Source organism: Chanodichthys erythropterus, chromosome 16 (assembly GCF_024489055.1).
Source record: "Chanodichthys erythropterus isolate Z2021 chromosome 16, ASM2448905v1, whole genome shotgun sequence".
Lineage (NCBI taxonomy): Eukaryota > Metazoa > Chordata > Actinopteri > Cypriniformes > Xenocyprididae > Chanodichthys > Chanodichthys erythropterus.
This window is the reverse complement of record NC_090236.1, coordinates 5477002-5504068: the sequence shown is the minus strand read 5'-3', so window position 1 is coordinate 5504068 and position 27067 is coordinate 5477002. Positions and strand designations below refer to the sequence as shown.

At 37.5% G+C, this 27067-nt stretch overlaps 1 protein-coding gene and 3 non-coding genes across 4 annotated transcripts; all 4 read left to right on the top strand.

Annotated features, from left to right (window-relative positions):
- Positions 1 to 6451: 6451 nt before the first annotated feature.
- ncapd2 (non-SMC condensin I complex, subunit D2) lies at positions 6452 to 26345 on the top strand. The gene is made up of 32 exons (XM_067362724.1): positions 6452 to 6558; positions 6893 to 7020; positions 7122 to 7197; positions 7629 to 7687; positions 7778 to 7953; positions 8385 to 8530; positions 10647 to 10774; positions 10876 to 10999; positions 12366 to 12513; positions 12948 to 13145; positions 13233 to 13367; positions 16485 to 16572; positions 16676 to 16874; positions 16957 to 17075; positions 17253 to 17459; positions 17619 to 17793; positions 17882 to 17966; positions 18045 to 18181; positions 18866 to 18998; positions 20219 to 20294; positions 20700 to 20903; positions 21366 to 21523; positions 21631 to 21736; positions 21892 to 22015; positions 22353 to 22508; positions 22771 to 22948; positions 23045 to 23139; positions 23226 to 23306; positions 25325 to 25508; positions 25626 to 25776; positions 25865 to 25972; positions 26094 to 26345. The coding sequence occupies exons 2-32, from the start codon at positions 6903 to 6905 to the stop codon at positions 26171 to 26173; spliced, it is 4152 nt and encodes a 1383-aa protein (XP_067218825.1). The 5' UTR covers positions 6452 to 6558; positions 6893 to 6902; the 3' UTR covers positions 26174 to 26345.
- LOC137003977 (small nucleolar RNA U85) lies at positions 7990 to 8321 on the top strand. Its single transcript, XR_010892073.1, has one exon. It is a non-coding gene; the product is annotated as a small nucleolar RNA U85 (small nucleolar RNA).
- LOC137003975 (small nucleolar RNA U85) lies at positions 12563 to 12871 on the top strand. The gene has a single exon (XR_010892071.1). It is a non-coding gene; the product is annotated as a small nucleolar RNA U85 (small nucleolar RNA).
- On the top strand, positions 18473 to 18774 carry LOC137003974 (small nucleolar RNA U85). The gene has a single exon (XR_010892070.1). It is a non-coding gene; the product is annotated as a small nucleolar RNA U85 (small nucleolar RNA).
- Positions 26346 to 27067: the final 722 nt, after the last annotated feature.

The window sequence follows — 27067 nt, the reverse complement described above, 5'->3', positions numbered from 1 at the left end:
TCAACCATCCAGCCACTGTTGCCTGTCATTCCAAAGAAATCATTCTAATTTGTATGCATACTGCTAATAGTTGTGACGATTTTATGTTTTGTAATAACACGAGTTATGCAATAATATATAGCATAAAAATGGCAATTAAAACTTGAATTATTCTAATAATACGACCCTTTCTCAACATTAATCCTAAATCTGGATACAATAATTTTAGCGGCTGTGGGGAAGTTTAGGTCTCATTTCTTGATTTCATTTTAAAAAGGTGTGTTTGAAGTAAATATTTAGATACATTGACTTTGTTCATTTCTTTTAAGGTCACGGGCAGCATAAGCAACATGACCACCTGTAAATCTGCTCACCTTCTGAGAAAACTTGTTTCACAAATATGTTTCACATATTTACAATATTTGGAGGGGATTTGCATGTTTAGAAAGTTGTTGTTGAGTGTTAGCTTGTAAGTAAGTGTAAGATAAAAAATTTGTGGAATGCAGCAACTTTGATTTACCTAATTATTCATGCCTCTTTTTTTAATGTTAAAAATAATAAAATACATGTTTACATTTTTTAATGCTAATGTAAACAACAGGCGTTTGGGTAACATTTATTTGTCCATTTCTCATTTTATATATATATATATATATATATATATATATATATATATATATATATATATATATATATATATATGGGAGGATGTACAGTTTGTACAGTATAAATAAAAATCACGAGTCCCAGTGCATGTGTGTATGAAATATGATACTCAAAAGTATGTGCATGTTTTTGTTGTTGAGCATCATATTTATACATCAGGCTTTTATAGCTCAATTTTTTGAAAATCAATCATAATATAATGTTCCCCGAAAGCATGCTGTGTTATATTTGACACTTACATTAACACGAAAAAAGTAGTTTATTAGTAATAATAATTTTTAGCATTAAAAATTGTGTATAAATATGAATAATCAAGTTGCTTCAGTACAGTACATTTTTGCCTTACACATAGGCCTACTTCATATGTAGGCTATGTACTGTCAATCAGAGGACAGAAAGCATTAAGTAGATTGTATATATATTTGAGGTAAACCCATCTGAAACGCCAACCATACAACAGAATATAGTCATAAGATTAGCTGTATTAATAATAATAAAATTATGTATTTCCATGCAGCGAAAGTGATTAGAGAGCGCGTTATACTCGCGTCTCAGCAGTGGCTGGCTGGGCTGAGCGTCATTTTCCACCAGTTGAGATCACGGTCATTTTACTGCTTTAATTGAGATAAACCCATCTAAAACGTGAATTATACAAAAGAATAGAGTCATAAGATTATATTAATAATAATACAATTATGTATTTCCATGCAACGATAGAAATAAGGAACGCGTTACACTCTGCCAGCCACCGCTGACAGACCTGCCAGAATCAAGACTGGCAGCTGCCACCTGCGCCACTGGCAGGTCACGTGACCTGCCAGAATCAGACTGGCAGCTGCCACCAGGTCATGTGACCTGTCAGTGGCTGCTGCCGCCAGCCAGTTGAAGATTGAACCCCCACTCCAATATCTGTATGGGCCGATTGCCGATTTTGTTTCGAATTTGATTCTGATCTCAAACGGCTAAACTGCTGAAATCACGTGACTTTGGCACTCCGATTCACTGATTCGATTCGAAAAGCTCCAAATCAGTGTTTTGAAATCGGCCCATATTGTCATAATTTTGTTTTGTTTTTTGGGTGCACAGAAAGTATTCTTGTCGCTTTATAATATTAAGATATAACCACTGAACTCAAATTAACTGATTTAAATATGTTTTTAGTACCTTTATGGACCTTGAGAGTTTGAATGGCTTTCCTCTCGATAGAGGCCTCACTGAGACATTGGATTTCATCAACAATATCTTCATTTGTGTTCCGAAGGAGGTCTTACGGGTGTGGAAAGACATGAGGGCGAGTAATAAATTACGTTATTTTAATTTTTGGGTGAAATAACCCTTAAATAAATGATGATTCATTGCACACAATTATTGTTTCTTGCATCTCTGTCCTGCTACTTCTTATTTATTGTCGATTGTTTCGTTGTAGGTGCTTACAATAAATCGACACTATATCATTTAGTTTCTATCATTTAGTTTCCTAACTGCCCATAAAGACTATTATCATCCTTTTAAAGCTTGATTGTCTCTCTTTATAGCAGGATTCATCTTCACCGTTTGCAGCTTGTCAATGTTTTATTGGCAGTCATTGTTATTCTGATGTTCATTGACGACGATGGTCCTTTAAAGACTTTGTAAATCGTTGATACAACATACCAAAAACGAGACTGGGGGTAAAAGAGTAAAATAAAAACGAAAATAACAAGAATAACAAACATAATACATTACTGCTTTAAACATGAACTAATGCAGACAAGACACTCAAACATAAGTGAGATGGTTAGCACAGAGGTTTACGGAAATGTCCTCACTTTTTTACTTATTTATTTATAAACATTATTTTACCATAATTTTATACGTATAACGTTATATACTTTCAAAATTAAGTTTTGTTGTTACAAAATATTTGTTTTTGGTTTTTTCACAACATTCATTGTCTTTAATTGCCACATTACCGTATGTGGTAAGGTTAGTAACTTTTTAACGTACCATTCGCAGCATAGACATCATATAGGTAGACGCCCTATCGAACGCTACTGCCTATTGGCACGGACGAGCCGTGGAGCCGCCATCTTGGACCGGTCGCCAGCTCCACTCAGTGTAACTTGTTTGACAGGTGCAATGAGCTGTCAGCGCATTTAATTAATCATATCTCACTGAATACCTAACTGATTTTGACGCGGGTTTTTTTGCTGCAAAGGTCATTCATGTAGCTATGATACAGTCCACATTGTTCAGTGTATTTTAATATTCATAGTAGGCTTAACAGTTATATATAATATTCTGATATAAGATATAAAGTGACCAGACGTCCAAAATCAAAATATGTGATGTAGGATATAAGGTAATTTATAAATCACACACTATAAATATGATAAAGAAGCAGAAACAGATAGTTGCAGTAAAATAAGATATCTCAGTAATACTAGCAGAAGTGGGAGGGGTAACTCGATTTGCGCTTTGCCGTCATGTGTGAATACATTGCTTCCTGATATCACGTGCACAAACACAAATAACAGTTATGTCCGGTCGAACAATGTATGCTTCAGATTGGATTGTGTTGGTAATAGGCCAGGGGCGTAGTTTGTGGGGGGGATGGGGGGGAGGTAACCCCCCCAATATTCAAATGCTTCAGTTACAACCCCCCCAATATTTCAACATAAAAATCACCATAGATCAGATGAAAAATATGTAGAATTAATTTATTTTGAAGCAATAATTTCGTTTCTATTGAAATATGAGTTCGTCATAATAAATTAGAGAAAAAAATACCTCCCCCTCCATTGAACCGATTGGTAACGTCCAACCAATGCGTGTCGCACTTTCACCAAAACAACGCGAATGGCGCTCTACTGTTTGAATGAGAGAGTACGGGTAGCTCAAAAAATGAAGAGAACCGCTTCCCAGCCGACTATATTAAACTGCTGGTCAAAGAGAGACGTTAAAAAGAATAAAGCATGTACTGAGAAGGAGGTATGAGAATATTGTAATAGCTAGGTACACTCCACATATATTTTAGCTAGCTAGTCCATTGCAATTCAGCCATAGCTAACAGTGTAACTGCAACCAGTTACCAAAACAGCCGTCTGTTTTGTTAGTTCATGTTTTAATAGTGTCTGTATTTATCAATGACAAAAGTATTCACATCGGTGTTTGTTTTCTTCCTAAATTAATCTGACTTTTGAACGAATTGGCTGAATGAACGATTTAAGTGACTGACTCAAAAAAAAAAACGAATCGCTGCCACCTACTGGCTGTGTTAATATTTAACATAATTTCTTTCTTTTTAGAATTACAGTTATGTTAGAATTTGATGAATGATTATTCATAAATTTCATAAAGATAGATAGATAGATAGATAGATAGATAGATAGATAGATAGATAGATAGCTAGCAGTGGTGTAGTCCTAAAAAAATAAGTGGTTTACTATTACCCCCCCCCCCCCCCCAAAAAAAAAAAAAAAACACAAGTAATTGTACTTTATGTTGTTGTTGTTCACTAGTAACATGCTTCATTAAAAACAAATAAATACAGTGCATTCTAAAATTCTAAATTTTTAATGCTTTACAGTTTGGTTTGACTATTATTTAAACATGTTGCTTTGGAATTATATTCACTGTGAAAAGTGATATCTGAAATTAAAGTTTCATTTTATTCAAAAGGGTGTTAAAAAAGCCAATTATTCGAAATCTAATTTATTAACATTATAAAAATGTGGTCACAAACAAACAAAAACAGTAATCAGGCTGAATGAAAATTTAAACCACTCTCTGTCAGTAGGTGGCGCTTATGGAGCAGCAGAAATAGAGCTGTTTCCCCGGAAACCTCTGTAAACTCAGTTTTATATTATTTATTACTATATAAGCGTATCAGTTTGATGGAATTGTCTACTTCATTGTGTTATAAGAAGTCAAACTATCATTTTCCATTATAAAAGCATTTGTTATGAAAAAATAGCCTATACACATAGCCTATAGAAACAAGATGTCACAGATGTAATATAAATCTAGTGAATTCCCTTAATAGGTTATAAATTCTACAAGTTAGCCAAATTTACCATAATTACTATAAAACTATATAAATTCTAATAAGGGAGGGTCATGAATAGTTTAAAAAGCTCCCTAATAATTGTTGGGGCAAGATTTGTCGTCCTCTTTTCAGTCTTTTGTTCATTTTGTCCATCAGTCTAGATCACGTTTGACTTTCTCTATAGCGTTATAAAGTGTTTAACTCTCAATAGAATTCAAATGGATCGCACATTTTATCATCAGTGTCGGGATGGCTCGTGGAAATCTTTTCACACTTTTGGAGCTTAATAAGATTCATAGTAGCAGCCTAGTATGTTTCGCTTTTGATTCGCGCACTAATGCATTAAATAAGCAAGGCTTCATTTGCGTTTATGGTCTTTTCAGTTTGTACGGGAACTTAGCGCTTATAAAAGCTCTGAACGCATGATGTAGGCTATATAATTAATGAATAGTCTTATTTCCTCACCACCATATTTCTCACGCCGAGACCGCTGCAGCAAGAGAACTGCGCTCAATGCGCCGCTCAAAACACCGAGCGGCTTTGATCGGAGTCTCTCACTGCAGCGCGAACACGCACAGCCTGGTTTTTAGCCGATGATGAGCGGAAAAAGGTAGAATGACAGAAGTGCTCATGCACCAATTACAACAAAGAATCGCGAGTTTACACAAAAGCATTGGACACACAGTTAAAGGAGAAGATAACAGGACATTTTTTTATGGACTTTCGAAGCAAAAACAAGTGGGTATACGCAAATACTGATCCTTAGAAGTCGTAATACGCAAACAGCCCTGAGCAAAAAGTAAGCATACGGCGTATGCGTGCGTATCGCCCCGACTACACCACTGATAGATAGATAGATAGAAAATAAATTATCCAATAAACGTTACACACAAAACAGATTATTATAAAAAAAAAAAAAAAACAGACAGCATACCAACGTTCAACCCCCCCAATGTTGAAACCAAATCTACGCCCTTGTAATAGGCACTTAACGTTACCTAACGCTAAAAGTAAGTTTCGTGCATTGAGCGCATTCTAACAAGTGCTTTCGAACTTCTTTCTGATCTGAATAGTAGGCTAAATTATGTGGAAAACACTTACGAGGTTCGACGGTTAAGCAGAGCGGTTAAGATAAAGGGGCTTGAATAATTAATAATCAATATAACCTGACGAAAAGATATTTATTAAATGTTATCCACATTATATTTCATCTGCAACAGCATTGTGTACTTTTATAATGATGCGTTGGTCATTAATTTTTAAATGCATCATGCAAAGATGAGGAGAATTCTCTGCATGAAAGACCCATGACTGGCAGATCAACGTGCGACTACATTTCTCTCCGAAATGGTAGGAAAATAAATGTAATTGAATGTGGAGGATTTTAACTGTGACAAGATGATTGACAGGGTAGTTTAAACAGTTATAGGTTGCGTAAATAAGCGACGGAAACGTCAATTAAAGATGCAGTTATGACGAGGTAGTATGTCCCAAAGCTTGTCTACTCTTCTGCTACACACTCAAAAGTATGTACTTTTTCTTTACAAAAACAGTAAATGCTTTTAGGACGTAGTATAAGTAGGCGAATTGGGAGGCAGTTTAGGAGTACGACCGGTCTAAGATGGCGGCCGCAAATCTCATCGCCCAGCGGCCAATAGGGCGTCTACCTATATGATGTCTATGATTCGCAGAGTAGTGTGGCGCCCTCCACCAATCAGTTGAATGTGACGCTTGTGAGTGGGCGGAGTCAGTGATGGCGTACTTCCTTTGGCGCGCTGTGTGAAATTCAAAGCTGCGACTCAAACCGTTCAGTCAACCAAGTTAACTTTCCACGGGTTAGTTCATCTGGTCAGGAGCTGTTCAGAATAGATCGGTCGTTATACACGGTGGGTTTTCGAATATGTCATATTACTTTTTTAAACCTTGGAAAGTGTCGTTTACTAAAGGAAATTAGATTTGTGTGTGTTTATACTGTTGGTTAGCGTAGCATGTTAGCTTACCCTTGTGTCAAACAAAACAAACATTTTTTTTTGTTTTAATAAAACTTTTTTTTTTCTTTATTTTGCGATTATGTTAAACGACATAAGTACGAAGGCTTCTGTAAAATAGGCAGACGAGCTTTATGTAACGTTAATCGTGTATATTTTCTGCTGCTGCGTTCTAGTGATTTTTGTTCCTACAGATAACGTTAAACCTTTATATTCACTGCTGGTTGTTTAGGCGTGCAGAGATGTCGTGGGATTTTATGGTGCCGGTTTGTTTGGATGATCTCGTGAAGTCTGGTGCTATTAACCAGTATGTGGTTCAGGATGTGCTGTCTGCCAAACAGCTCCCGTCTCACATCAACAGTAAGTGCTGCTGAGCTCGTTTAATCTGTTTAAGTTACTTTTTATTATTATTGCTGCTCTGATCTGTAGTGAGTAATTACTTTATTCTGTCTCTTACGAAGGCTTTAAAGCGGCACTGAGAAGTCAAGGGCCCCTGTGCATCCTGGAGCATTTTGACACAGCATACAGTGTTTTACAGTAAGTGTGGGCACATTCCTATATATATATATATATATATATATGTATGTATAAAATTTTATTTTATTTTATTTTTTTTATTTTTTTTTTACAGTAGTCAACATTTGAAATTGATCAACCTTTCATCAAAGTTGTGCTAAAACCTTCTTCTTAGGACAGCTTTGAACTTTTTTGATCCACTTCAAATGTTGACTACTATATAATAATCTCAACTTTATTCAATTTTACAGTGTACACCAATTTTGTTATACAGCCTATGTTTTAGTAGCAGTTAAACTTTGCATGACAAGAAACCAATATGGGTATTAAACGGAACTAAATTTGTAATGAGAGAGGAAAAAATATTTATAGTTATGTTATGAGCCCTGTTAAACATTAACCCCATGTGTTGCCATGACTTTCTCTAACCATAATTTTCTGATTATGTTTAGACATTGTCGCACAGTAGATGTGGCGGTGAAAGAAGACATGCTGGAGTTGCTGATACAAGGTTGGTATCTCTCATAGTCAAACTAATTAGCATTTCTAAATAATTTTGTGCAATTGATCAACTGCATTTCCCACAATGCTCTATTCTCAGTGGTCAGGGGACTGTCGGTTTCCCTGCCGACTCTCCTCCTGTCGGGCTCCCTGTCAGCTGCGGACCGCAAACAGCAGCTCAATGCTGTGAAAATGAGTGTGTTTCTGCTCTGCAAACTCACAGAAATGCTGGAGAGCGACTCATACAGGGAGACAATTGTCACTGCACCCAGCAAGGTATGCTATTAAGTTTTTCATGAGTGTTTATACTATGCCCTGTGATGATAAAAAGGCAAATATGAGCGTATTGGCTGGGATCTTGTGTTCTCTTGCTCTCTGATTGGTGGGTAATCTTGGTAGAGCAGTGGAGATTTGCTGCGCTGCTGTAAGGGCCCACCCAGATCAATGCCAGCTGTCATTCATAATACAGTTCTCCTTTAGAAATGGGCATTTGTGGCTGATTTGGCAGCTTATAGTGTGTGTGTGTGTGTGTGTGTGTGTGTGTCTGTGTGTCTGAGTGTGTGTAAATGTGTCAGTTAGCAAAGAGTCACATCTCCTAATGGGGCCAACCAGCAGTGAACCTCTTCTTTGGTAATCTGAGGGCAACAACTGTTGCTTCTGAGCTTTTTGGTTGTATGTAGAACATATTAAACGTCTGTTTCTTTCAGGGTCGTAAGAAGGATAAAGTTGCCGGAAAAGGTCTCCTGCAATGGGACAGTGAGAGAGAGACGGTTCTTCAATGTTTGACTCAACTGTTGCAGCTGGACATTCGCACTCTGTGGAGTCTGTCTCTAGTAGAGGAGGAGTTTGTCAGGTAATGCTTGCTCTTAAAGGGAACCCCTGGTGTTAAGACTTGTATGGCTTAATATAACTTAAATGATGTCTCTTACTGAAATGTGTAGTGAAAACCCCATGAAAGGCTTGTTATTTAAAAAAAAAAAAATCCACATAGTTTTATACATATTTTGGACAAAGTGCGGCGCCATTTTGTTTAGGTGCACAGTCAAAAGCGTCAAATGGTTGCACTGATCGTGGCTCTGTTAACTTGATCCCACTGTGTCACAACTATGTCTTCTGTGTAGCCTTTTTAATTTGAGCCAGCGCGTGAAATTAGTGAGGATGAAAACATTGAAGATGTTAATTATGAATTTATATCAAAACGAGGGGGCAAAATGGATGGTGTCTCTGACAATTTCTTGCCGATGCTAACCGAGAGGGAGAGCGTTTGCTGTAAGGAGATGCAATTTCTCACTGGATCTGTTCAAGATAAGTTTATGGATCAAGCTAATGTTGTATGATTGATTGTCTCATTTACTGAGTGAATCGATGAACTGATGAATCATCAGGTTCCTCCACGAACAAGCTTGAACTTACACCAATCAGTGGCTGTGGCGACATCAGGATGGCATCTAGCGCGTCTTGTCTCTGCTGTTTTACATTGCAGATTTCAATTCACATTTCAATTCAATTCACATTTATTTGCATAGCTCTTTTCATGATACATATAGTTTCAAAGCAGCTTTATAGAGAATGCATGCTAACATTACAATTTAAAGAATGCAGTTAGCAAATAATGTAGTAATTTAGGCAATTAATTTGCAATCACTGTTAGCAGTTTAATTGAAGGTAGAAGCAATGAGCTCCTGGAAAAATGAATTACATATTAACAATAATTAGGATATTTAGGAAATTTGAAATGTGCATGTAGATCCAGATGATTGCGTCTTCTGAAGTCTTTGCAGGAGTTTCACTCTATCCAAGGGCGTTTAGAGACTCTGTGGGTAAAAATCGACGGTACAGCATTTGGTTTAAGCCTATGCTTATATCCATCACCACCTGAAAGCTCTTTCAGTAGCTGTGGTCTACTAAAAGCCTCAAAGTCATCAGGGTTAAAGTGGAGAAAACAGAGGGTCTTTAGGAAGTTTTGTTCGTCCACATGCATCTTCCCCTTTTTTTTTTTTTTTTCTTCTTTTACCCTCCTCTCTTCTTATCGTTAGGGAAGCAGTGAAGACCTGCATCGCTTCTCCTTTTGCCCTTTGACTGAAAATTACAGCCAGAAGCCGCACAATGTGGCATTGTATTGTATTTTTTCAGGTTATTGTGATAAAAACAGCAACAGTTAGCGCGAGTTGCTTGCTGAGCGCAACCATTTGACGTCACTGATTGTGCACCTAAACAAAATGGTACCACCCTTGATCCAAAAGGTGTATAAAACGATGTGGATTTTTTTTTAAATGAATGTAAATCTTTCATGGCTTCTTTTTTACTACATATTTCAGTAAGAGACATAATTTAAGTTATATTAAGCCATACAAGTCTTAACACCAGGGGTTCCCTTTAAAGGCTTAGTTCACCCAAAAAAATGTCTGACATTAATTACTTTCTCATGTCGTTCCAAACCCATAAGACCTTCGTTCATCTTCGGAACACAAATTAAGATATTTTTGATAAAATACAATAGCTTTCTGACCTCCAATGGTGCAACACAATTACCACTTTCAAGGCCCAGAAAGGTAGTAAAGACATTGTTAAAATGGTCCACGTGACCACAGTGGTTCAGTTAATGTTATGCAGCGACAAAAATACTTTGTGCCAAAAACAAATAATGCACAAAATATTCTCGTCGCTTCATAACTGCTGTCACATTAACTATTTTAAAGATGTCTTTACTACCTTTCTGGGTTTTGAAAGTGGTTATAACATTGCAGTCTATCGGTGGTCAGAATGCTCTCAGATTATATCAAAAATATCTTAATTTGTGTTCCGAAGACGAACGAATGTCTTATGGGTTTTTGAACGAGAAGATGTCATTTTTGGGTGAACTAACCCTTTAAACTGTCAGTCCCCCTTGCTCTGTTTTATTGTAAACTTCATGTCTACATTGATCACAAGTGCCATTTATTTTTGCTTCGTTTGCATCGTTTATGTAGCTGTGTGACATGCTGTTGCTATAAACTCCTGGAAAACCCCACCATAAGCCATATGAAGAGCAAGTCCACCAGAGACGCCATCATTCATGTACTTGGAATCATGGTGAAGAAATACAATCACATGTTGGGTGGGTTTATATGCACATCATGCACCCACAAGTGGGTTTGCTATTCTGTAGATGTTAAGCTGAGTGTGTTGTCTTGAATATGCTCTCTATGTCTTGTACAGGAGCATGTGTGAAGGTGATTCAGCTCCTGCAGCACTTTGAGCAGCTGGCATCAGTGTGTGCGCAAGCTGTGGCTGCCTGGAGCACAGAGTACGGGGTCAAGGCCATCGTTGGAGAGATCATGAGGTGAAATTTAAGGCTTTTTGGTGTTACTCATATACTTGGGTGGTGTTGCTGGGAATATAGATTGTGCTTTACAGTCTGATTCAACCAGGCTTTGGTTACAAATAAATAAAATGGATAATTATAGTCTACATGAATGGTTCTCAACCCTTTTTGACTCCAAGGCCTCCTTTGTCCAAGTAAATATTCAAAGACCCTTCTATATAAGCTATATTGTAGTCGACTAGTTGTCATTCATTTAAGCGATTAGTTGACTAATCGTGTGTTTATATTAAACCATATAGATCATAGTAATGAGCCTTTAATTGCTTATATAATACATAGCCTAATATGCGCTCAAACACAAGCATGAAGCTTGGAGCAGCGCACCGGCAGAAGTAATGATTATGAATGTGGCATGAAAAAACAGGAGACGTCTAAACATTTTGATCATTCATTGATAAACCAGTGTTTTGTGTGTTTTTGGCTGCAGCAATAAGGTTGATACTGACTCGTCATCTCCACAGTAGTGGACGCGCTAATATGCTTGTTTCGTACGGATAACATAATCTGAGAAAAGTCTTTGAATCTGTTCATTTAAATGTAGACCTTTCAAGCTTTCCATAGCATATACTTGTCTCACAGATAGGAGAAAATCTGAGTTTTGGTTCGAGACATGCTCAAGTTCATTTAAACGCATCACAAGCGCATCCTGTTTTCATTATTTTACAAAAGCACGTTTTGTTGTTGTGAGTTTACAGAAACAAAAGCAAACCACTTAGTTTCGAATGTTGGATTATTCTCATTTGTATGAACAAAAATAAGTTTTCTTTAATTAAATGGAAGTGATCACACCAGTTCCTCCATGTCATGCAGTAAGCGCGCGCTCTACACAAAAACTTGAGTATTCCAAATAATAGCGCATCTTTATCTAGGTTAATGTTATAGCGAGTGGACTTGTAAAGTTGATACTACTTACCTGATACTACTTGCCTGTTTCTCATACCTGCTATATTTGAGGATGAGGAATGATAGGCAAATGTTTGAATTTCCTGCCATTAATGATCTGTCACAGACTGTGATTTTGCCACTTTTTGTTTTGTGGGTTGTTTTTTGTTTTGTTTTCTCTTCCCGACTAATACCATTTTTGGTCGGCTAAGCCTCTTCTAGTCTACTATTAGAGGGCAGCTCTTTATTTTATTTATTTATTTTTTTATATAAACAAACCTAAGCTTTTGGCGTACATCTATCAGGCTACTAGATATTCTTTTAAAATGCATAACATTTTGGGAATGAATTTACAAGCAGAGTAATATTTTTAATGACATGTCATTACCATGATATAGCGTTTTGGTTGTACTATCTTGATGCTTTTCATCATGTATTTCAGAGAGATTGGTCAAAAGTCGAGTGAGGAACTAGCTAGAGAAGGTTCAGGTGTGAAGGCTTTCTCCAGCTTTCTGTCGGAACTCAGTACTCTGGTACCCGAAACCATGATCCCCAACATCAGTGTTCTCCTGACACACCTGGATGGAGAGGTACAGTCACACATGTTCTCTTTTGCATCACTCCTGTCACCGGATTCTTGCCCAGTGATGAGACCAAGGCGAATATGAGCCCACTGAATTTGAGTCTGAGCTCTCTTGTGTTCCCATTGGCTGGTAATCTTGGCTGGGCAGTGAAGGTTTGCTGTCTTGCTGTAAGGGCCTGCCTAAATTCAACAAGCCTCTTCCTCTTAAATTTCTATCCTTTGAAGATATAGGGAAGGAGAAAGGAGGAGGCTTACAGTTGTTTTGTGTGTGTGTGTGTCTGTGTGTGTATGGGTCACAGGTTGAGCCTCAGGTCTCTGCATTAATTCTGTTGGCGATGAGCTCTCTCTTTGGTAATCTGAGGGCAACCATTAAAGTTTTTCTATAAAACACACACTAGAGCAAAAAAGAAAAATGTTAACATGGTGTTTGTGTTTGGACAGAGTCCGAGTCTGCGAGTGGCTGTGTGTGAGGTTCTCGGGGAGGTTCTGGTCCGGGTTTTGTCCGGTGATAAACTGGATGATTCTGCTCGTGCTGGCCGAGATCGCTTTCTGGACACACTGCAGGAGCACATCCATGATGCCCACTCACATGTCCGAGCACGTGTGCTGCAGGTCTATGCACGTATTGTCAACAGTAAGGTGAGTGGCTTGTGGGTCCCCCTTTCAGGGCAACAGAAAATAAGGTGTATTTTTCTTGACATATAATCTCCCTTCTCTCTCTGACAGGCCTTGCCACTATGCAGGTACACTGAAGTTATGGAGCTGACCGTCGGGCGTCTGGGTGATAAGTCTGTCCATGTGTGTAAGAGTGCCATCCAGCTGCTGGCTGCCTTCATTGCTCATAACCCTTACAGCTGCAAGGTACAAACATGTGCAATTAAAACATCTGGTAGAAACTCTAGTGTTAAAATTTGCTGTCAGTAAGCCTTTTTTTAAATAAATTCTTTTACTCGGCAAAGGACCTATTACATGCATCAAAAGTGACATTTAAAGATGTTTACATTTTTACAAAAAGGTTTCTATTTCAAATGTTCTTTTGAACTTTCTATTCAAAGTATGTACATTTTTCAAAATTCATTTTTCACAAAAAATATTAAGCAGCACTACTGTTTTCAACATTGCAGGGTTCCTACGCGGTTTGGAAAAGTATGGAATTTGATTTGAGTAATTTCCAGGTCTGGAAATGTATGGAAAAATATTTGTTTCCAGAATATTGGCTCTATTCAGTTTTCTAATTTATCATACCTGCAAACTAGTCACTTTTTGGCAAAATTAGCCATTTTGAATCAAAATACGTAATTTATGTGAATCGTTTAGATCCAAAGAGTTTTTCGGGGCGAGTGTGTGCTTGTCACAGGATTCTCACAAGAATCGAAAATGGGCTACTTTCCCATAATCTGGAGTGAGTCGCAATCTTTCTTGGTGCTCTCTGCTCTGTGGCGTGATGGATCGCTATAGCACTTTTGAACCAACCATTTCATCCGCTTTACTAGTTACAACACAAAATAAACATAAATGAACTTCCAAAAGGTATGTTGAAATATGCAGTACAACTTACCGAAATCTGTATCATGTCACATGCAATTGATCAATCAGTGTTTCAAATAAAATAGCTTGTAAAAATGTCACATTTAGCCTACCTCAGAAAAGCCATTAAATGTCCAAAAACTCGTTATTTAACTACAAAAATTAACTTTGAGAGGAGAATTTTGCTAAAAATATGCACTATGTATTGCATATTCATTGTATTTGTACTTAAAATGGATTTATACATTCAATATTGAAGCACATGTTATGACAGCCACCATTTAAATGTTTAGCCTTCATAAAAAAAGAGTAGAAAAATAATTGACATTAAAGATTTATTAAATTATTATAAAAACTTATGTGTAATTTAGCCTATATGTAAGTAGCTTACAAATCCATTTTAACCTATTATTATAATGATGTACCAGCTGTGGTTCCCTGTACAGTTTACAGCATTGTTTTTTTTTCTTTGAGGAAATTTGCCATGTATTGTACCTGATAGGCCCCAAATTAACAAATACTGAATCAAATCAAAATCAAATCGCAAGCTTCTGAATCAAAATCGCATTGAGTTGTGAAATTTGTCAATGCACAGCCCTAGTGCCAATTTATTTTTATTTATTTATTTAATTTTACTTGAAGCAAATGTTGTTGTTTTTTTTCCATTTATTTTCTTGTCAGAGTGCACCAGAATGCTTCGTTTAAATGTTGAAATTACAAAAATCTTCTCCTGGGGGAGGATGCCCTACAACTATTTAGTTCATACACATCACTTTTTTTCACTTCTCTTCACTTTGCACATATGTTTAGAAAGTCCTACATTACTAAAATATTACAGAAACTATCATACTGCACTCGTTTAGGCTACTCGTACTCATAGGCAACTCTATAGAAATGTTTCGATACCAACAACTACTACTGACAACAGAGCAAACATTGACCAGAATGGATAAATCACAGAAGGATGTCTATAAAATAAATCTATCGATTTAATAGAGAAATTTAATATTTACACTTATGTAGCGAGTGGTATGGTCAGAAAGGGAAACAAACTAAGTCACTACGCCACCCTGTTAAACAGGGAATATATTAGTACTTGTAGATTAATCCCCAACAAAAGTCACACTGGTACGTGGTTTTAGGAAGAGAAGGGCCTAGACGTGATTACTAAATACAAAACTTCAACAATCAAACACTAATTTAAAAATCACTAAAAGACTGTAGGACCCGGACTACAAACATGTAAAAGAGAAAACATAGAAAAGGAGACCGAGGCTTACCAATGGCAGAAATCGTTTGGAAGGTCTGGAAATTTGAGTATGGAAAAGTATGGAATTTTGAAATGGAAAATGTGTAGGAACCCTGACATTGATAATAAAAAATTTAAGCACCATCTCAGCATATTAGATTGATTTCTGAAGACTGGAGTAATGATGCTGAAAATTCAGCTCCACAATCACAGGAAAAATTAAACTTAAATTTTCTATTTTAATATATTTTAAAGTTTAATTTTTAGTAATATTTCAGAATATTTTTTACTGCATTGTTGATTAAATAAATGCAGCTTTGGTGCGCATTAAAGGGTTGTTCACCCAAAAATGAAAATTGTCATTTATTACTCACCCTCATGCTGTTCCACACCCGTAAGACCTTTGTTAATCTTCACAAATTAAGATATTTTAGTTGAAATCCGATGGCTCCGTTAGGCCTCCATAGGGAGCAATGGACATTTCCTCTCTCAAGATCCATAAAGGTACTAAAAACCTATTTAAATCAGTTTATGTGAGTACAGTGGTTCAATATTAATATTATAAAGCGACGATAATATTTTTGGAGCGCCAAAAACGCAAAATAACAACTTATTTAGTGATGGCCGATTTCAAAACACTGCTTCAGGAAGCATCAGAGCACAAATGATTCATTGTATCGAATCATGATTCAGATCGCGTGTCAAAATGCAAACGGCTGAAATCACGTGACTTTGGTGCTCCGAACAGCAGATTGGACACACTGCTTCAGGAAGATTCGGAGCACAAATGAATCAGGGTTTTGAAATCGGCCATCATTAAATAAGTCGTTATTTTGTTGTTTTTGGCACTCCAAAAATATTCTCGTCGTTTTATAATATTAATATTTAACCACTGTACTCGCATGGTCCGACTTAAATGTTTTTAGTATGGATCTTGAGAGAGGAAGTGTCCTTAGCTCCGTGAGGCCTCCATAGGGAGCAATCGGATTTCAACTAAAATATCTTAATCTGTGTTCCAAAGATTAACAAAGGTCTTACGGTGTGGAACGGCATGAGAGTGAGTAATAAATGCCAGAATTTTCATTTTTGGGTGAACTAACCCTTTAAAACTTCTTTAAAAAAAAAAACAATAAATAAAATTTATAACGTCAAACTTTTGAACAGACATTAAATGTACCTGCTTTTGTTTTGTCCATGTTAAGTTAAGCAGTGTAGACCTAAAAAAGCCCCTGGATAAGGAGATCGCCAAATTAAAAGAGATGAGAGATGCCCAGAAAGAGAAAGTGCCTGGTATGTTGCTTTTCTAATTGAATTGCTCCTTTCAGTCTTCAGCTATGGTCTGAGTCACTATCAATTTGTGTCCAGATGTAAGATTTTAAGCTTTGTTTTCTAGTTGCAGTCATCACAGCAGCCGATCTTTGGGACGCAATGAAGCCTGAGGTGGAGATAACCGTGAAAGCACAGCTGGAGCCTGGAAGTGAGGAAGAAAATAATGAAGAAGAAGAGGAGGAGGAGACTGGGGGAGAGGAGAAAAGAAGCGACAGGGATACTGCTATCCAAATTGCGCAGCTTCTCCGAGAAAGTAAATACAGGTACATGTGAATTAACACCCATTCTCTTATACCCTTATTTCTGCATACAGACATGCAATGTGTGGTGTTTAACTGTGTGTAGGAAGGCGGTTGGTCTGTGTGTGCGGGCACACTCCCTGTTCCCAGAGTCGGCATTCTTCTCGGGTCTGGCTGACTTGAATGCAGAAAAGCTCATCGACACACTCGCAACACTTTTCAAGGGTATGTGTTTATTGATACTTTGAATGGCCTTCTAAATAACTTCCATATTAAAGCATCTTGCTGAGGTGCACCATGGTGACAGACAGAAACTTGTTCATTCTCACCTGCCTAGATTAGATGATGGGGTTCTTGGTCCAAATAAAAACATGAATATGATGTGTATCTCTCTCCTCTCAGGCCCAGAGCAGGAGACACCTGAGACCGTGGCGAGCGATGCTCCACTCACCCCACAGAAAGAGGGTGAAGTCAATGAAGGGAAAGAGAGTGAACTAAAGAAGCAGGAGATGTTGGTTCAGTACTTGAAAGACACAGAGAGCTTTGCTCTACAAGTGGAAAGAGCCATTGCTGTCATTAACAACATGCTGTACTGGAAAACTACTACAGGTAATTACTATGAAGTCCCTCTCCCTTTTTTTTTTTTTTTTTTTTTTCCCTCGGTAATTACTTTTCCTAAAATATAGATCACAATACAGAAGATAACATCTGTTGCTACTGTTTTATCATGACTTTAACATTTTTCTCTGATTGGTCTCCCTCTTTCAGTTGTGCAGGAAGCTGTGCAGTTCTGTGTCACAGCATTTGAGTTTAGTGTGGCCAACTCCGTGTGTGGAGTCAGAAAGATGCTGCCTCTGGTCTGGTCCACTGATGTTACAATCAAGGACGCTGTCATCCAGGCCTACAGACGCCTGTATCTCAACCCTCACGGTGACAACACCAGGTATGCAAACGTTTTGGTTTGCTCCTTAAGGCTAAGAGAACAATTTAATGTACTGTAGCTCAAATGGTCTTTTGTGTTTGTCCATCAGAGCGAAGGCTCAGACTTTAGTGGACAGTCTGTCAGAGCTGATGGTTGATGCTTCATTGGGGACCATCCAGTGTCTGGAGGAGATTGTGAGTGTCTTTAGCTTCTCGTGTAAGCAGTCAATCCCATACTACTACTTTTGACAGTTGTTGTTTTTCTTTGTGCAGGTCCAGGAGTTTTTCAGCAATGAGAGTGCCCTGCAGACTTCAGTGGTGCAAGTTTTGTGGGAGAGGTTCTCTGGTAAACGAGAGACTAAAGCACTTCACAGGAGAGCTGCAGTGCTACTGCTGGGCATGGCAGCACGGTGAGACTGTTAAACTCTTCATACTTCCTGGATTTGTTAGTCATTGAATCTGCTGAACTGATTTAAAGGGTTAGTTCACCCAAAAATGAAAATTCTGTCATTAATTACTCACCCTCATGTCGTTGCAAACCCGTAAGACCTTTGTTCATCTTCGGAACACAAATTAAGATATTTTTGATGAAATCTGAGAGGTTTCTGAACCACACATAGGCAGCAACATCATTGCTAATTTTCTCAGAACTTTTCATTATTGGGTGAAGTAACCATTTAATGTCACAGCATAATAATTTTGCCCAATGATGAGACCAAGGCGAATGTGAGCTCAGTGGGTAAGAGTCGGAGCTCTCCTGTGCTCCTGTTGGCTGGTAATCTTGGCTGGGCAGTGGAGATTTGCTGCTTTGCTGTAAGGGCTGGCCTACATTAAGAGTTCTTCCCCTCAAGCTCTCCTTCAGAGAAATGCAGGAGAGAGATGGGAAGGGTAGTCATAGTATGTATGCGTGTGTATTTGTGTGTGTGTGGGGGGCACAGGTCGAAACTCCGTTCTCTATAATGTCCAGTGAGCTATGAGCTGGTTCTTTGGTAATCTGAGGGCATTCCTGTCTTTGTCGTGCTGCTTAAGTAATATGTTAAGGCATGGTGTACTTTACTTTGTCTAACTTTTTGTGTATATACTTTTTGTTTTAGTGCTGAGCGAGAGGTGGTTCTGAGTAATTTGGACACACTCTGTTCTGTTGCTCTGGGTGAAAAGGTTGCTGAAGATTATCTGCTGGCTCGAGACACACTCATCACCATCGCTAATATAACAGACCATGTGAGGGTATGTATACACTTTATGTATATATCTTACCATTGAAAAGATAGGGGTCAATAATATTTTCTTAATGTTTTTGAAAAGTCTCTTATGCTCACCAAGGCTGCATTTTCTTCTTATACAGTAAAAACTATAGTATCAGTGCTTCCCACAGGTTTGAAATATACTTGCGGTGGTAGTCGGGCGAAAAATCCTCCTATTACCCATGGCACAAAAATGGTCTACTACATGTGACAAACAAATAATGTGTGTTTTTTTTTTTTTTTTTTTTACAGTAATTTTATTTATTGAAATTAATTTTAATTACATAGCATATTACATTTAATTACATACTAATATTATACATTGTAAATTATGCAAAATTACAGCATTTAAATGGTTCACCTTTTCCTATGTTGTCCTTGCTGTCATATAGTGTCTCTCTCAGTGAATGGGACACAGATTTTACTAGTAAAATTTATAAAATGAATAATACACGTGTCAAATAATGTTCTTAGTCTTCTCTTCCTGTGGGGGAGACTATAATAATTTTACTATGAATTAAATGGAAATCAAACTAAATACAATTTATTGTGTAACAAAAATACCAATAATGCCCAAAAGAAATAGAAAAAACTTAGTATGTGACTTTTAATTATAAACAAGCCTGAAATACACAGGTACTCTTATTTTGAAATGTCTATTATTATAGGCTGATCCTTCAGATTCTTACAACCGTCTTAAACATTTTATATAAAGGCCATAAAGTAGACATTGTAATATTTCATCAACTTGAGTTCATTAGCAATCGCTTGGCATAAATCTGCGCTTTTCATTAATTGAGAATCACTTTGAAGCAGTCTGAAGCTTAGCAACGGCGCAGCGCCCGTGGGAATGTTAGCGGGAGTAAACAGTTCTGACACTCATAACGAGCAGGTACAAAACGACTAGTTAATCGATTGCGGATGGTTTCATTATATTGGGCGGATATAAAAGTATAAGAGGATAAAAATAATAAAAGCAAAAATGTGTCTCCATATACTTGGGCGGCCCCAAGTAAAGTCTGTGTGGGAAGCACTGAGTATTGTGAAACATATAACAGTTAAAAACCTTTATTTTTAAATTGTAAAGATTTTAAAATGAGAATTCTTCCTGTGATGGCAAAGCTGAATTTATAGCAGCCATTACTCCAGGCTTCAGTGTCACATGAATTCTAACATGCTGACTTCTATGTTCTTGTGTTTAAGCAATCCAAGGGTGTCCCTTTCAGGCTTCCTATGGACCACCATCTCTTCAGCTGTCTGTCCCAGGCCATTGCTGATGGTTTGTTGTTGTTGTTGTTGTTGTTGTTGTTTTTTTGGTGGTGGTTACACCTCGTTTTAGCTTTAGTATTGGGTGATCTGATCAAAAGTGTGGGTTAAAAAGCTGTACCAAAAATTTTAAAGCCCATGCTTTGCCACATTTTCCCCCAGTGTGTCCTCCTGTGATTCGTTTCATCTGAGTAGGTGGTCCTTTGTGAAGGATGTTCACTTTTGTTTCAAATGTGATGTGGACACAGAACCTATTTATACTTGTATTTAGCTTTTTCTGCTTGTGATTGAATCACCCAATCTGTTGATGCTGGATCATGTAACATGATCTTTCTCTCATTTCCTTATTTCTTTTCATCTTGAGTTCTCTTTCATACATCTCTCCTGTTTGGTAATGGCTGTATCTTCATTTGAACAGGAGTTGTCCAGTCTGACCCCCATTGGCAGACCTTCATGGAACAGGCTGTCCGTCTCATCTACTTCTTAGCAGAGTCACCCGACCAGCTGTGTTCCCGCCTCCTCCAGCGCTCTGCTCGTCTCCTATTAGAGCAAATCACAGAGGGAAGAGAGCCCAACCAGGCACAACTGCAGGAAGGCGAGTCTCAGGGCTCTGAGGAGCAAGGTAATGTGGACATGAACTTTTTGCATAATGCATAACTTTAGAAATAAAAAAAGAGAATTTATTCAGCAGGGACATTGTTACAAATAAATCTTTCATCTAAATGCTCTTTTGAACTTTCTATTCAAAGAATTGATTTAAATGGTAATATTAAGTAGGACAACTGTTTCAACATTGATAAGGATGTTTCTTAAGCACCGGTATGTTAATTTCTGAAAGATCATGTGACACTGATTGGAGTGGTGGCTGCTGTAAATTCAGCTGTGCCATCACAGGAATAAATTACATTTTAGGATATATTAAAATGGTAAACATATTTTAAATAGTAGCAGTATTTCAGAATTGTACCATTTTATTGTATTTCTGATCAAATAATTGCAGCCTTGGTGAGTGAGCATGAGACCCAAGCATTTTTTTTTTTTTTCATGCTTATTATTGAGTAACGCATTCTCATTCTTTTTCTAGTGAATTGTGTGAGCTTGGCCCAGGTGCTGTCACTGTGTGGAGCTGTGGCCTTCTGGCAGGTGTCTCACCTTGAGAGGAGTGTCAGCTCTGAGCTACGGAGGAGGAGAGGAGAAAAGGAAGAGGAGGAGGAGAAAGAGAAGGCACCTGCCAACAAAAAGGTTAATAAAGACAGGCCTCTGATTGGTTGTTACCTGTTTTCTGCACAATCACATTAAAGTGCTGTTCTATCATACTACTGCTGACTGATTTGTGCCTCTTTTGCTAGGCTAATGACAGTTGTGTGGAGGAGGAGCTCGGGCTAGTTGGCGCTTCAGCTGAGGACACTGAGGCGGAGTTTATCCGCAAGATCTGTGAGACTGAGTTATTAGCTGGTGAGCCCATCTAATAAAACTATTTTTCACTATTTTAACAGTTTAGCTTGGAATGCGTAAATTTAATCTTTATAAACGGGTTCTTGAACAATTTTTTGCCTGCTTGACAAAGCACTGATCACTGTTGCACTTTGTTTTTTTGTTTTGCGTTGCAGAAGGGAACATGTTGAATGCATTTCTACCTCTGCTGGTGAAAGTTTGCAGCTCTCCAGGAAAATATTCCCACCCTCAGCTCACTACTGCTGCCTGTCTGGCTCTGTCTCAGTATATGATGATCAGGTATTTCTTTTATAATATTTTACACTACAGTTAAAACATTTGCGGCCACTAAGTTTTGTCTTTATTTTATTTTTTTCATTTGATTCTGTTCTATATATTATATTATATTATATTATATTATATTATATTATATTATATTATATTATATTATATTATATTATATTATATTATATTATATTATATTATATTATATTATATTATATTATTTCTTAAACTTCTGTTATGGCTCATCTTTTGTAACATTATGGTTGTCTTTACTGCCAAAACTCTTAAACAGATAATATGTAATATTTGTTTCTTTGGGCAAGCAATATTAACATTAACGTTATTTCTCTAGTCCTTCTGTTTGTAAAGACAATATCAGGCTGCTGTTCACTGTACTGGAGAAATCCACACTTCCTGTTATCAGAGCCAACACAATTGTTGCTCTTGGTGACCTTACAGTCCGCTTTCCCAACATCCTGGAACCCTGGACGCCCAACCTTTATGCCAGGTAGTTCCAAGCCAAAAGGTATCGCATGAATTTCTGTCTGAAAAACAACTTGGAATGTTTTACATAATCAGTAGTATTATTTTTACCTCCTTACTAAATTACATTGTAGTCATTTTAAAGTTTGATTCATTTCAATTTAGAGCACTTTACTAATTTAGGCAGAGAAGTAATTTCACTATTTGGTTGGCATAGGGCTAAGTCGAAATGTTTATTACTGTGTGGTGGTTTGTGGTGATCAGTATTGTAACTGATTTCTCTTAAGGTTGAGTGATGAAAATGCATCTGTGCGTTTGACCGCCATCACTGTTTTGACGCAGCTGGTGCTGAAGGACGTGATGAAGGTCAAAGGTCAGGTCAGTGAGGTTGCAGTGCTCCTGCTGGACCCTGAGCCACACATTGCCAGCCTCGCTCTCAACTTCTTTAATGAGCTCTCTGCAAAGGTAGCTTTTCCACTGCAGCTCTGCTTTCTCTCTCTCATCTCATCATACCTCCAAAAACGAGAAGCCCCATATATAATACTCTGCCTATATCTTCAGGACAATGCCATTTACAACCTGCTGCCAGACATCATCAGCCGGTTATCTGATCCTGAACGTGGAATGAAGGAGGAGGATTTCAACACCATAATGAAGTGAGTCATCATTAATGTCGTTAGTGCAGTTTCACTTATTCTGCATGACAAACATGATAAATCTCCTTTTTAACTGTCTCTCTCAGACGACTCTTCTCCTACATCACTAAAGAGAGACAGACGGAGAGTTTAGTGGAGAAGCTCTGCCAACGATTCAGAACAGCAAAGTGAGTATCGGACAATAGATGCATTTCCATTACCCTTCAAATTGCGCAAATTGTAATTGCAAAATGAAATTGCGTTCAATGGAAAACGCCAATTTCGCATAAACTCCCAAACATGGCAAAAAATATTTTATGCTCACATGAGGTGGTTTTTCATGCAATTCGAAAAAGCAAAAAATTGCAGTTTTGCAAAATATTCCATTTAGGTCACCTGACATAGTCACATCATCATTGCTTAAAGATAGCACAGTAGTGTTGCGCGAGTCGTCTCATAACCCGCGGACCAAGCGGGTCGGGTAAATTTAAAAAAAAAAGTCCATGTATGTTGTGTGCGATTCCCTATAGCCTATATTAAATATTTGGGAATATCTATTTTCATATTTTATTAGGTTCTTTGATAAGGTTACAATACGAAGGCTGTAGCAACGTAACTTGCGTGATGTCCCCAAACCTTTGGTGTCAACGAAGACGTTTTAATCAAAGGAAATCTAATTTTTATATTTGAATATACTTGATGCCGGGAGTGGCAGTTTAAAGTGTCCTCAGCGTCATCATGTTGAAGTTTGACACCTAATACTAACAGTATTAATCTATTAACCATTAATTAATATAATAGGAACTAATAGTATCGGATGTCTATGCACCTGTGCATCCTCGCTCATAGCTCCTCTGGAAGCTTTCTCACTCCTCGTTCCTCACCTCACGGTGCATTTATAGAATTAAAATGGCCTTCGAGGTTTTCTTTGATCGGTTTCCAGGTCACAGGATGGAGGAGTGAAGAAATGAGGAAGCATCCATTGGAGTATTGAAAAGCACCCATGGAAGCATATGAGGGAGAATGGCTTCCAGAAGCCATGGCAAATATGACGCTCCAAATAAAGCTCTCAGAAAGAAGTATCTTTTAGAAAATGACTCGTCACAAGAGTTTTAGTCATATAACATCGGTTAATGGAAACACCATCATTTTGCAATAGTTTATCGAAATAAACTTTACAAAAAATTTACAAAATATAGCGCAAAAAGTTTTGTGCAAATCTGTAATGGAAACGCGGCTAATGTGCAATTCGTCTTTCTGCACGATTCTCTTTAGGCTACAGTTTCACAATGAACCGTTCTTCCATTATTTTGTGTACTTCAAAGTAGGGCTGCAACTAACAATTATTTTGATAATTAATTTGCAGACTATTTTTTGATTAATCAGATCTAAAATTAAAATAAATTTAGAAAAAAATCTTAATGTATAATAGTCCAATATTTTAAACAATGTTACTCCACATCCTGCCCAATGCCATCTTCCAAACAATGTAATATAAAGCCTAGGAAAACAAATATAGTGAATGTAGGTGTCTGTTGGCTATGCTGTACATTTATAAGCAAAAAAGGGTTAAAATTATATCTAAAATAGTAAGCAAACAGTTTTTAGGTTTCAAAGCAAAAATTAAAAAATAAAACCAAAAGAACAATGTTCTTTTGAACTCGTCTGAACATGGTAATTATATTACATTTAATGGGCTATTCCAACAATAGTTTCTTTACTTTTACTGGTTTCATAAATATAATTACTTGAATATTTTTAAACCTATAATTAATTTCTAACACAATTTTTAGCAAAATGTGTATTTTTGTCAAAATTATTGCTCTTTCCCGGATCAGCTCACTCTGTGTCCTCTATTTTCCATATGTGTTTTGTGACTACTTCTTCCCCCTATAAATTCACTATTGTAAAGCGACATGACCGGATGATGGTTTCCAAGCTCACAGACTTGACTAATCTCTAATCATTTTCGTTGTCTATTCATTGCCAGTTTAAATCAATTTTATTGATTAGTTGTTGCAGCCCTACTTCAAAGATGACATACACTGATGTCGTTCCCCAAAATCAAGTTTAAAAATGGACAATGAGAGCTGTTTTTGTGGTGCACAGGAAAATATTGTTAGAGCAACCGTTCTGTTGTGAGATTGGGCTGCTTTGACAGATAAGTCAGAATCTCCCTCTTATGCGTTATCTGTTCTGTCTGCAGGACGGAGCGTCAATGGGCAGATCTAGCCGTGTCTCTTTCCTTGTTGTCTGTGTGTGAGCGAGGTTTCAAGAAGCTGCAGGAGTGCTGGGACTGTTACAGTGATAAACTCACTGAGACTGGAGTCTATCAGCCTCTCCTATCCATTGCGGCTAAACTCCGTAGAAGAGCAAAACAACAGTTTAAGGTACTGCATTTGCGAATGTGTGGTGGCAAAACATTGTATTATACATACACGACCATTGATCGGGACTTGGTGACGTTGCTATTTGTTCTTATGTTAAAAGTAGCTGTATTTGTTTAGGCACAGGTTGAAGACTATGAGAAGCGTTTGACGGCTGTTCACACTAAAGGACTGGAGAATGTGGAGAGTGAGGAACAGCAGACGGGAGACACGCAGAGCCAAAACCTCCATACGCCACTGCCACCCAAGAGTGTTCGCAGAACCACACGAGGTGAAGAGTTTGAGCAAATTCTTCACAAACATACAATAAATAATTCTGTTATAAAATGAATCTCATTGTGCATCTTCATATCCTTCAGGTCGTGGTAAACCGAAGTTGGACGACAGTGACCTTGTAACCCCAAGAAAATCTCGTTCTCGTCCCAAACCCGCCATCACCTTCACCAGTGATGAAGAGGAGGAAGAGGGTCAGTCACTTTCACTTATTTTATTTTATTTTATTTTATTTATTTATTTATTTTTCTTAGTGTTAAATTTTCAGCAGAGTTCTTTTACTCGTTAAAATGCTTCATTCTGATTTCTTTGCAGATGCTGTCATGGCTGAGAGTGAGACTCCTAAAGTGACTACACCCATCGCCCGCACACGACGCACTCGTCTCAGACACTGAGCACTCTTTTTCTGTTTGGTTTTTTTGTTTGTTTTGCTTTGCTTTTCAGTCTTGTTTTATACCTTTTTATCATTTAATCTGATTATAAACAGATTATGTCTGTGACTGTTGTAATTTTAAGTGTTTTAGTTGTCATCAGTATGGTATAATCTTATTTTATTAAACATTTTTAAACCACAAAAATGGCTCTGAAGGTTTATGTTGGTATATACAGTTTTTATATTTTATTTATTAGGGGTTCAAGCGCGAGTTTGGTATTTGCACCAAACTCTGTTCATGTGTGTATGGGCTCAATCTTTGGTCACGATAGATAAATTGCGTTGATTGGACACTAAGTGCCGCTATAACTTAACTTAAACAGCTGTAACTACGCAACCGTTAATCCAATCAACTTGAAATTGTGTCTTGGTCCAAGGGACCGTCATGGCCTATGAGGACATTGGACACATGTCCACCATCGGCCAATGAAGTATGAGCACCTATTAGACAAGATTAACAGAGGCCGAAGGGAACGAAACTCGGGCATGTTTGACTCGCCGTCCTACAGGTCTGTGAGAATTTTGAAACAAATCGGCCACTAGTTGGCGCTAACAAGTTTTACTAAACTAGTCCTAGGTTTTTGGCCCAGGCGGAACAAAACCAGTGTAGGGCAATTCTATGGACTCTCTAGATCAATAATTATCAAAAGTTTTTTTTTTTTTTTTTTACCCTTTGAGTCACTATAACTGGGTCATTTAGAAAATGGGTGTGGCTAAATATACCCCAAAAAAAAAAAATTCACGAAATTTAGATGAGCGCATGCAGCATATGACTCTAAAGAAGCATGCCAATTTGTGTAGATTGGACCATAGGTGGCGCTATAATTGGAAAACTTAAAAAAAAAAAATTTTTTTT